The sequence below is a fragment of the Cherax quadricarinatus genome, chromosome 11 (assembly GCF_038502225.1).
Source record: "Cherax quadricarinatus isolate ZL_2023a chromosome 11, ASM3850222v1, whole genome shotgun sequence".
NCBI lineage: Eukaryota > Metazoa > Arthropoda > Malacostraca > Decapoda > Parastacidae > Cherax > Cherax quadricarinatus.
This window is the reverse complement of record NC_091302.1, coordinates 5,335,251-5,348,287: the sequence shown is the minus strand read 5'-3', so window position 1 is coordinate 5,348,287 and position 13,037 is coordinate 5,335,251. Positions and strand designations below refer to the sequence as shown.

The following is a 13,037-nucleotide window of genomic DNA, read 5'->3' as shown; positions in this document are numbered from 1 at the left end:
ATATATATATATATATATATATATATATATATATATATATATATATATTGTATATTATATATATATATATTATATATATATATATAATATACATTATATATATATATATATATATATATATATATATATATATATATATATATAATGTATATTATATATATATATATTATATATATATATATTATATATATATATTATATATATATATTATATGCATGCATGCAAAACAACCACTCTGAAAGAATAGAGAAATTCCAAGCGCTTTCGTGACTACTCACATTATCAAGGAACTATGAAAGTAAAGCATCCAAGGAAGCTATATAAGGGGTCTGGCCAAGACCTCACTATCAGATCCCACAACAACGGTTAAACACCTGACGCGCGCCGACCCAACTTGGATAGGTCCTTTGCACAACTCGCCCACAAACTATTCTACCCAAGAAAATTTAAAAATTATTATTTGTCCAGTGTATTATTAAATTCTTCCCAAATTCTATTAATTATAAATGGATCTAATTTATATAAACCGAAGGAAATATTCATATTATTGTCAAAACTGCTTTTTATGAAACAAGATTCAATTATATTCCTGTCGACCATGGACTTGCTTGATACTACTTTCTCAACTTTTTGAAAATCAGTTGGATGGTTAAAATCTCTTACATGAATAAATAGAGCATTGGAATCTTGTCCAGTTCTAATGCTATATTTATGTTGTTTTAATCTTAGTTCGAGATTTTTACCAGTTTGACCGTAATAAACTTTATCACAAATTTTACAAGGAATCTTATAGACACATCCATCAGCATTTTGGGGGGAATTCTTTATCAAAAGTTTTTTTACTGTATCAAGATTTTTGAATACAACTTTAATATTAAAAGTCTTAAGAAGAGAAGGCATATCAACCAAGTTTTCATGGTAAGGGAGAACCAACATATTTTTAGTTCAATAAGGCTGGTTGCCCCTTTTTGGATTATAAAAAGTGTTTCTGGCAACTTTAAAAGATTTATCAATTACGTTTCTTGGGTATTTTAAATCATTACCTATTTCATAAATTTTGGATATTTCCTCATCTATGAACTCAGGACTACAAATTCGTAAAGCTCTCAAAAACATTGATGAGAAAACAGACAGTTTGACTCTATCTTGATGCGAGGAATAATAGTGGACATAGGAACAGTTATTTGTAGGTTTTCTGTAAATTTTAAATTTGAATTCATTATTACCCTTAATAATTAAAACATCTAGAAAAGGCAATGAGTTATTTTCTTCAAAGTCAACAGTAAAGTTTATAGAATGGGCTAAGCTATTTAATTTTCCAAGAAAATGGTGTATATCTACATTTTTGGGCATAAGACACAAAATATCATCAACATATCTGAACCATTTAGCTCTATTAGGGAGGATTGTGTTAAGCAACCTTGTTTCAAAAAAATCCATGTATAGGTTACTAAGAACAGGTGAAAGAGGATTTCCCATTGCCATACCAAACTTCTGAGTGTAAAACTTATCATTAAATACAAATTTTGCATCAACAATGCAAAGTTTAATAAGTTTAATGATAGTAGGAACTGGCAATGGTAAATCATAGTTAACGAGTTCTTCAGATAAGAAACTTAATAAATCATCAACAGGAACTTTCGTAAACAAGGAAGTAACATCAAAACTAACCATGTTAAAATCATTTAAGTCAGTCAAGGAGCTTAATTTATCAACCAGGTCTATGTTGTTTTTAACATTAAAGTTAGAAATTTTGCCAACAATAGGGCTCAAAATATCAACAAGCCATTTGGATAATTTATATGAAACTGATCCTATGGAGCTAATAATTGGTCTGACTGCCCCAAAAAGGGGCAACCAGCCTTATTCAACTAAAAATATGTTGGTTCTCCCTTACCATGAAAACTTGGTTGATATGCCTTCTCTTCTTAAGACTTTTAATATTAAAGTTGTATTCAAAAATCTTGATACAGTAAAAAAACTTTTGATAAAGAATTCCCCCCAAAATGCTGATGGATGTGTGTATAAGATTCCTTGTAAAATTTGCGATAAAGTTTATTACGGTCAAACTGGTAAAAGTCTCGAACTAAGATTAAAACAACATAAATATAGCATTAGAACTGGACAAGATTCCAATGCTCTATTTATTCATGTAAGAGATTTTAACCATCCAATTGATTTTCAAAAAGTTGAGAAAGTAGTATCAAGCAAGTCCATGGTCGACAGGAATATAATTGAATCTTGTTTCATAAAAAGCAGTTTTGACAATAATATGAATATTTCCTTTGGTTTATATAAATTAGATCCATTTATAATTAATAGAATTTGGGAAGAATTTAATAATACACTGGACAAATAATTTTTAAATTTTCTTGGGTAGAATAGCTTGGGGGTGAGTTGTGCAAAGGACCTATCCAAGTTGGCTCGCCGCGCGTCACGTGTTTAACCGTTGTGGGATCTGATAGTGAGGTGCTGGCCGGACCCCTTATATAGCTTCCTTGGATGCTTCACTTTCATAGTTCCTTGATAATGTGAGTAGTCACGAAAGCGCTTGGAATTTCTCTATTCTTTCAGTGGTTGTTTTGCATATATATATATATGTATCTTTTGTTCTTTCTTTCAACACACCGGCCGTATCCCACCGAGGCGAGGTGGCTCAAAAGGAAAAACGAAAGTTTCGCCTTTTAAATTTAGTAATATATACAGGAGAAGCGGTTACTAGCCCCTTGCTCCCGGCATTTTAGTCACCTCTTACAACACACATGGCTTACGGAAGAAGAATTCTGTTCCACTTCCCCATGGAGATAAGAGGAAATAAACAAGAACAAGAGCTAGAAAGAAAATAGAAGAAATCCCAGAGGGGTGTGTATATAAACCTACCTTCTGACTTATGACCTGCTCGACATACGACGACTCGACTTATGACCGTGTTTTTTATGCCAAATTTTTGGGAAATAAACAAGTGTTTGTGTTGTACACAGTGTTTATTCTAAACCTTACAGTTTAAAATACAGTACTAACAGCATAAAGGTAAAATAAAACATGAAATACCAAAATAAAACAATAAAATAAAGTCGTTACAAAAATGTTATGTTGATATTCAGTAGTAAAGTTTGACTTACGTCCATTTCGACTTACGACTGGTTTCTCAGAACTGAACTCGGTCGTAAGTCGGATGGTAGGTGTACAGTGGACCCTCGACCAATGATGGCATCGGTTAACGATAAATCCGACTAGCGATACATTTTAATGCAAAATTTTTGCCTCGACTAGCGCTAAAAAACTCGACCAACACTATTTGTTCCGTCAGACGCATCCACTTCTGGCCAGTGTTTACAAGCCAGCCAGCCACTGCGGTTGCTTCCAAGCATACAATCGGAACATTTCATGTTATCACAGCCTTTTTTGTGATTGCACCTGCAAAATAAGTCACCATGGGCCCCAAGAAATCTAGTGCCAACCCTACAGCAAAAAGGGTGAGAATTACTATGGATATGAAGAAAGAGATCATTGCTAAGTATGAAAGTGGAGTGCGTGTCTCCGAGCTGGCCAGGTTGTACACAAAGCCCCAATCAACCATCGCTACTATTGTGGCCAAGAAAACGGCAATCAAGGAAGCTGTTCTTGCCAAAGGTGCAACTATGTTTTCGAAACTGAGATCGCAACTACAGTGGACCCCCGGTTAACGATATTTTTTCACTCCAGAAGTATGTTCAGGTGCCAGTACTGACCGAATTTGTTCCCATGAGGAATATTGTGAAGTAGATTAGTCCATTTCAGACCCCCAAACATACACGTACAAACTCACTTACATAATTACACTTACATAATTGGTCGCATTCGGAGGTAATCGTTATGCGGGGGTCCACTGTACTCGAAAATGTTGAGAGACTGTTATTGGTGTGGATAAACAAAAACCAGATAGCAGGAGATAGCATCTCTCAAGCGATCATATGTGAAAAGGCTAGGAAGTTGCATGACGATTTAATGAAAAAAATGCCAGCAACTAGTGGTGATGTGAGTGAATTTAAGGCCAGCAAAGGTTGGTTTGAGAGATTTAAAGGGAAGGGAAGTAACCCTGGAAAAGGACTTGCCACCTCAAGTCCTAATGGAAGGGATTCCCTTTCTAAACACTAAGACCATCAACACTCTCCCCTCCTCCCATCCCAACGATCATCACCAGATCTTCAGTAAAGGTAAGTGTCATGTAACTGTGCATGTCTTCTTCAATTTGTGTGTATTAAAATTAATATTTCATGTGGTAAAAACAATTTTTTTTTCATACTTTGGGGTGTCCTACACGGATTAATTTGATTTCCATTATTTCTTATGGGGAAAATTAACTTGATTAACAATAATTTTGACTAACGATGAGCTCTCAGGAACGGATTAATAGCGTTAGTCGAGGGTCCACTGTATATGCTTGTGCATGTATGTGTAGTGTGACCTAAGTAGCAAGACATACCTGAAATCTTGCATGTGTATGAAACGGAAAAAAAAAACACCAGCAATCCTACCATCGTATAAAACAATTACAGGCTTCCGTTTTACACTCACTTGGACGGTAGTACCTGCCAAGTACTTTTCCACTCTGTTGTATGTTTATAAGTTGTAGCATACAAAGGGATTTCCATATATAATTGTTAACCTAAGTACCCTCTTTTTCTTTCAGAATAAATATGATTTGTGTTTAAATGGTAAGAAGCATTTTTTCACTGAAATCACTGTCATATATTGTGCTGATTACCATTGTTATTATACTAGTCATCATGCAGTGCTTCTCTATAATGCAGTTTTTGTAAATGCAATTGAAAAAAGTACATCGGAAATTGAATAGCATGTAATAGGAAGGACTTTCTATGTGCTTTTCCATTTTTTTTATGTAGATAAGCTTTATGCAAGACCTGGGACTTGCATAAATAATCCTAAATAGCTTGTTAAACATTCTTAGAAGAAAAGCCTAGAGATAACTGGCTATTATAGTTTTTTACCATAAATAAAAATTATTAAATTTATTGATTGTATTGCAGGCATTTTTATATATGGTAACTGGTATGAGGATCAAGCTGTGATGGTAGAAAATATGCTCTTCCCTAAAGTCTTGGCTATCAACTGCCCTAACTTTGATTTTGCTGCTTGCAACTTCACGGAAAGGAATATGTACCTTAAGTAAGTATAGTATTTGTGATATAGTAAATGTAGTATCTGTGAGTTTTAGTATGGCAGCACCTTGTACGTACATGTATTGTATGGTTGATGCTTGTCAAAAAAATACTGTATTATGTACTACCGTACTGATCAGAGTATTATATTGTGTTTTAATGTAATGCGTTCCAAGAATACAATTAAATGCATTGGATTTGTACTTAACCATTTGCCAAGTACAAATCACTGCACACCAAACTTTCACACACTTTTGCAAATAAAGAAATTACAAAAGATAAAAATAAAAAAAAATATTACTACTAATGATTATTATTACAGTTGTAAATAAACAATATGCCATACATATAGTAAAGAGGAGGATAATTTTTATTTTGAAAAATAGTTGAGCAACATATTTTACAGTTTTTTTCTTTTTATCAGCATACATATCTTTATAGAATTGAATATCATTTTGTAATGCCTGCCTAGGTCTAATGCCTCTTTCAATGTTTTGGTCTGCATTCATCACAAAGTCACAAGCATCTACTTTCGCTATTAATGTTGATAGTTCATCCAAGAGTGCAACCATAATTGACCATATATGGACAAACATACTAGCCCCACTTAACCCTTTGAGGGTCCAGAGGCCAAATCTCAGAGTGACAGCCAGGATCCAAGAATTTTCAAAAAAAAAAAAAAAAAATTTCTTATGAAATGGTAGAGAATCTTTTTCTGACGGTAATAAAATAAAAAGTCCGAAATTTGATGGAAAATTGGCGAAATTACGCTCACGAATTTTGCTGCTTCAGCAATATTTAACCCTTAAATGGTCCAAACGTATATATACGTTTTTTCAACATCTGAAAGTATGTAAAAAAATGTAGATCTTCTTTTTTGTTTTACATTTGAAAATGTGTAAAAAAACTTTTATTTACATTTTTTTTGTTATATTTGAAAATATGTAAAAAAAAGTAGATCTACTTTTGTAGCACTACGAATTTGAACGTCGATCTGTTTGGACCGTTTAAGGGTTAAGCATAGGAAATTTTGCTGACTTTGGCTCCCATTTTAAGCTAATTACGTTATTCCAATTGACCAAATTCTTAGCTATTTCGCTAGTATTAATTCTATTTTATTGACTGAGAACAAGAAATCGCCCAGTCAGCTGTTTCAACTACCCAATAAAGTGATCGTAATTTGGTAATTTGGCCAGTTTATTGATTTTTTATTCACATAATGAATTTTTATTCACACCAAAAAATAGAAGATTTCCTGTTATGCAATATTGTAATAATTGCATAAATAATATCAGCACATTTGTGAACATATATTAGACCCACCAGCTGATGTGTATTAGACGAGTGAGGTCATTTGTTTACTCTTGAACATCGGTAGAAATTTAACTTTCCACTACTTTGAGGTCAGTTTCAAGCCATTTTCAGTACTAAAACCAATCAAAATCATCTCCATTTCTGTAACATATCATTCATTCTCTTAAATGAGACCAAAAAATTGGAGTACAAGTGTAAAAAGCCTATACACACACTCCCAGACTCTTTGCAATTTTTGCTATTTATTGATGAATGTGTAGACATATTTCTAAACAAAATACATAGAATGTATAACAAACACTGTCCCATAAAAACTAAACGGATCACTAATAAAAGACAGAGTTGCCCACGGCTTACTAACAGCATCCTAAGATCCATCGATATGAAACATCAATATGAGAAGCAATGTAGAAGGGGCTTAATAGCTAAAGAAGTTATCAAACACTGTATGTCAGCCCTCATCAAATTAATCAAAAAGTCCAAACAACTATACTATTCTAATAGATTCACTGAAACAGAAGGCGATATAACAGAGACCTGGAAGACACACACTCAGATCCTGGGCACCCACAGACTGAACAAAGCTAGTAATATTGTATTAACTAAACTAAACGAGCCAAAACTCCAGCCTATTGATATGGCTAACGAGATAAATGACTTCTTCTCAACCACAAGATTAAATCTCACCAGCAAAATTCCAGATACCTATGCCTGAGCTAATGATTATCTAGATCTAAACTTCCCAACATCCCTCTGTCTTGCAACAACAGAGCCCACTGAAGTTACCATGATTATTAACTCTCGAAAAATAAATCAGGAAATATAACCCAAGTACCACCACTACTGTACAAATGAGTGGCTCAAGTCCTTTCACCCACCATTACATTACTCTTTAACAAATCACTAGAAACCAACACTCCCAGCATCACTCAAAATAGCCAGGATTACACCAATACACAAAGGTGGTGACCCAACAGATGTAAACAGCTATAGGCCAACATCAAAATTGCCTTTACTTTCCAAAATCTTCGAGAAGCTCATACACAAAAGGTTATTCTCCTTCATAACATCACAAAGCATCCTCAACCCCTGCCAATTTGGCTTCAGGAGAAACAAAAGCACAAATGATGCAACAATAAAAATGAAGGGAAGCACTCCTGGCCCCCCTCTTTTTCCTTTTATGCATCAGCTATCTGTCAAGCGTATCACAACAACTTACGCTTATTCTCTTTGCTGATGACACGACTTTTGTAATCTCCCACCCTAAATCTAGCCTCACTCAACACTCTTGTTAACGAAGAGCTCGCAAAAATAGCAACCTGGATGATTGTCAATAAACTTCAAGCCATGATTCACATATGTTTTCAGTTGCATTTCAGATATTGTAACCTTTTCAGAATTTGTTTAAACTTGTGGCATTTTCTTCCATTGTTACTCTTATGGCTTGTGCAAAGATACATCTTAAATAATAGGAATTAAATGTAGCAATGACACCCTTATCCATTGGCTGCAATAATGATGTCATGTTCAGTAGCAGGAAAATTACATTGACATTTTCATTCAAGTCAGAAAGAGAAGTAGGATGGCCTGGTGTATTGTCCATTTATCTTTGCAATAACATTCAACTGCAGGGCAAAAATGATTTGCAAACCAATCTTCAAACAATGGTCTTGTTATCCAGGCTTTCTTGTTTGACCGCCATATGACAGGAAGAGCATTTTGTTTTTAATAGGATTTAAGAGCCCTCGGATTTTCATAAGAACATGAGAAAGGAGGAACACTGCAACAGGCCTACTAACCCATGCGAAGCAGGTCCATGCCACCCCCCGGCCTAGAACAATGACCACCTAGTCAGGTCACTTCCACTTAAGGAAGGAGCATGGCACCAGACCTGGTAGCCCAAGCTAGCCAGGTCCAACTCACACCCACCCACACCCACTCATGTATTTATCCAACCTATTTTTAAAACCACACAATGTCTTAGCGTCTATGACGGTACTCGGCAGTTTGTTCCACTCATTCCCAACTCTATTACCAAACCAGTGCTTTCCTATATCCTTCCTGAATCTGAACTTTTCCAACTTGAAGCCATTGCTGCAAGTCCTGTCTTGGCTGGATATTTTCAGCACTATTTACTTCCCCTTTATTTATTCCTGATTTCCATTTATACACCTCAATCATTTTTTTTTTTCAACAAGTCGGTCGTCTCCCACCGAGGCAGGGTGACCCAAAAAAAAAGAAAGAAAATCCCCAAAAAGAAAATACTTTCATCATCATTCAACACTTTCACCACACTCACACATAATCACTGCTTTTGCAGAGGTGCTCAGAATACAACAGCTTAGAAGCATATACGTATAAAGATACACAACATATCCCTCCAAACTGCCAATATCCCAAACCCCTCCTTTAAAGTGCAGGCATTGTACTTCACATTTCCAGGACTCAAGTCCGACTATATGAAAATAACCGGTTTCCCTGAATCCCTTCACTAAATATTACCCTGCTCACACTCCAACAGATCGTCAGGTCCCAAGTATCATTCGTCTCCATTCACTCCTATCTAACACGCTCATGCACGCTTGCTGGAAGTCCAAGCCCCTCGCCCACAAAACCTCCTTTACCCTTTCGAGGACGACCCCTACCCCTCTTTCCTTCCCTTATAGATTTATATGCTTTCCATGTCATTCTACTTTGATCCATTCTCTCTAAATGACCAAACCACCTCAACAACCCCTCTTCTGCCCTCTGACTAATTTTTTTATTAACTCCACACCTTCTCCTAATTTCCACACTCCGAATTTTCTGCATAATATTTACACCACACATTGCCCTTAGACAGAACATCTCCACTGGCTCCAACCGTCTTCTCGCTGCTGCATTTACCACCCAAGCTTCACATCCATATAAGAGTGTTGGTACTACTATACTTTCATACATTCCCTTCTTTGCCTCCATAGATAACGTTTTTTCACTCCACATATACCTCAACGCACCACTCACCTTTTTTCCCTCATCAATTCTATGATTAACCTCATCCTTCACAAATCCATCCGCCGACACTTCAACTCCCAAGTATCTGAAAACATTCACTTCTTCCATACTCCTCCCCAATTTGATATCCAATTTTTCTTTATCTAAATCATCTGCAGTGAAGGGACTTGAGCTAGAGTTCGTCACGGCCACGCTAGCTGGAGATTCTACTGTAAAAACTTGCATTTGTGGTCACAGTGGTGCCTGTGCTAACCTTCCTATGGTGTAGAAATATACTAGTTGGATGAATCTTATTGTGGCTAGCTGGTCTAGTGGCTAACGCGACGGGCTGGAGTTTTGAGACTCTATGACCGCGGGTTCAATCCCGGCAGGGGGTATGGTTTGTTTGCAATCGTGTCATTACGATTTCTTGAGTCATGTTGACGGCAGTGAAGGGACTTGAGCTAGAGTTCATCACGGCCACGCTAGCTGGAGATTTGTCTGTAAAAACTTGCATTTGTGGTCACAGTGGTGCCTGTGCTAACCTTCCTATGGTGTAGAAATATACCTAGTTGGATGAATCTTATTGTGGCTAGCTGGTCTAGTGGCTAACGCGACGGGCTGGAGTTTTGAGACTCTATGACCGCGGGTTCAATCCCGGCCGGGGGTATGGTTTGTTTGCAATCGTGTCATTACAATTTCTTGAGTCAAGTAAACACTTGATCTACACATCCCCTACCCACTCTGAAGTCTTCTTGCTCATCAGCAATTCTACATTCTGTCTTACCTCTAATTCTTTCAATTATAACCCTACCGTATACTTTTCCTGGTATACTCAGTAAACTTATTCCTCTATAATTTTTACAATCTCTTTTGTCCCCTTTCCCTTTATATAAAGGGACTATACATGCTCTCTGCCAATCCCTAGGTACCTTCCCCTCTTTCATACATTTATTAAACAAAAGTACCAACCACTCCAACACTATATCCCCCCCTGCTTTTGACATTTCTGTCATGATCCCATCAGTTCCAGCTGCTTTACCCCCTTTCATTCTATGTAATGCCTCACGTACCTCCACCACACTTACATTCTGCTCTTCTTCACTCCTAAAAGATGGTATACCTCCCTGGCCAGTGCATGAAATTACCGCCTCCCTTTCTTCCTCAACATTTAAAAGTTCCTCAAAATATTCTCGCCATCTACCTAATACTTCCCTCTCCCCATCTACTAACTCCCCTACTCTGTTTTTAACTGACAAATCCATACTTTCCCTAGGCTTTCTTAACTTGTTTAACTCACTCCAAAATTTTTTCTTATTTTCATTTAAAATTTCTTGACAGTGCCTCTCCCACTCTTTCATCTGCTCTCCTTTTGCACTCTCTCACCACTCTCTTCACGTTTCTTTTACTCTCCATATACTCTGCTCTTCTTATAACACTTCTGCTTTGTAAAAACCTCTCATAAGCTACCTTTTTCTCTTTTATCACACCCTTTACTTCATCATTCCACCAATCACTCCTGTTTCCTCCTGCCCCCACCCTCCTATAACCACAAACTTCTGCCCCACATTCTAATACTGCATTTTTAAAACTATTCCAACCCTCTTCAACCCCCCCACTACTCATCTCTGCACTAGCCCACCTTTCTGCCAATAGTCGCTTATATCTCGCCCGAACTTCCTCCTCCCTTAGTTTATACACTTTCACCTCCCTCTTACTTGTTGTTGCCACCTTCCTCTTTTCCCATCTACCTCTTACTCTAACTGTAGCTACAACTAAATAATGATCCGATATATCAGTTGCCCCTCTATAAACATGTACATCCTGGAGCCTACCCATCAACCTTTTATCCACCAATACATAATCTAACAAACTACTTTCATTACGTGCTACATCATACCTTGTATATTTATTTATCCTCTTTTTCATAAAATATGTATTACTTATTACCAAATTTCTTTCTACACATAGCTCAATTAACCCTTTCAGGGTCCAAGGCCAAAATCTGAAGTGGTGCCCCAGTGTCCAAGAATTTTAAAAAAAAAAAATTGTTATTTTTTTCTTATGAAATGGTAGAGAATCTTTTTGTGAATGTAATAAAACAAAAAGTACGAAATTTGATGGGAAATTGACGAAATTATGCTCTCGTGAATTTTGATGTGTCAGCGATATTTACGAATCGGCGATTTTGCCGACTTTGACTCCCATTTTAGGCCAATTACATTATTCCAGTCAACCAAATTCTTAGCTATTTCACTAGGATTACTTCTATTCTATCAATTGAGCACAAGAAATTGCCAAGTCAACTGTTTCAACTACAAAATAAAGTGACCGGAAATTGGTAATTTGGCCAATTTAACAAAAAGTTCAAAATATTCCAATTTCAAAATAGGATCCAGAATAAACAATGTAGGTATTCCTGGCACTAAACTAACATTTCCTCTGTTCATTAGTTACGTTTTGAGGCTTTACAAATAAATTCCATTTTGATTTTTTATTCACATAATGAATTTTTATTCACACCAAAAAATAGAAGATTTACTGTTATGCAATATTGTAATAATTGTATAAATATCAACACCACATTTATGAATGTATATTAGACCCACCAGCTGGCGTGTATTAGATGTGTGAGGTCGTTTGTTTACTCTTGAACATCGGCAAAAATTTAACATTTCCGCCACTTTGAACTCAGTTTCAAGCCATTTCCAGTGCTAAAACCAATCAAAATTATCTCTATTTCTGTAATATGTCTTCCATTCTATCAAATGAGACCAAGAAATCACAAATACAACTATAAAAAAACATACAAAAAACACTGCAAAGTTGCTGTTTTAATCGAAAATCACGGTCTCAGTTTTTTTCCTCTCATTATACACAGTGTGCTGCAGGATTTGTTTTATGTGGTGCACACATACCACATAGATGTATTCTCTCATATCTAGGCCCAAATTTACCACTCACAGTTTATCAGAGTGAGCTGAGCTCATGACGTAGATCTACGGTTTGGACCCTGAACGTAAAGCCGTAGATCTACAAGACGGACCCTGAAAGGATTAAAGGCTCCCCATTTACATTTACCCCTGGCACCCCAAATTTACCTACTACTCCCTCCATAACATTTTTACCCACTTTAGCATTGAAATCCCCAACCACCATTACTCTCACACTTGATTCAAAACTCCCCACGCATTCACTCAACATTTCCCAGAATCTCTCTCTCTCCTCTACACTTCTCTCTTCTCCAGGTGCATACACGCTTACTATAACCCACTTTTCACATCCAATCTTTATTTTACTCCACATAATCCTTGAATTTATACATTTGTAGTCCCTCTTTTCCTGCCATAGCTTATCCTTCAACATTATTGCTACTCCTTCTTTAGCTCTAACTCTGTTTGAAACCCCTGACCTAATCCCATTTATTCCTCTCCATTGAAACTCTCCCACCCCCTTCAGCTTTGTTTCACTTAAAGCCAGGACATCCAGTTTCTTCTCATTCATAACATCCACAATCATCTCTTTCTTATCATTTGCACAACATCCACGCACATTCAGACTTCCCACTTTGACAATTTTCTTCTTATT

At 36.4% G+C, this 13,037-nt stretch overlaps 1 protein-coding gene across 5 annotated transcripts in view; it reads left to right on the top strand.

Moving 5' to 3' along the window:
* The window catches only part of LOC128687647 (cytosolic carboxypeptidase-like protein 5), a 133,495-nt gene that overhangs the window by 39,546 nt on the left and 80,912 nt on the right, over positions 1 to 13,037 (top strand). For all 5 annotated transcript variants that reach the window (XM_070083917.1, XM_070083919.1, XM_070083920.1 and 2 more), the window contains one exon: positions 5,031 to 5,169. In XM_070083917.1, the coding sequence (XP_069940018.1) occupies positions 5,031 to 5,169 (139 nt within the window). The remainder of the gene's footprint in view (positions 1 to 5,030; positions 5,170 to 13,037) is intronic.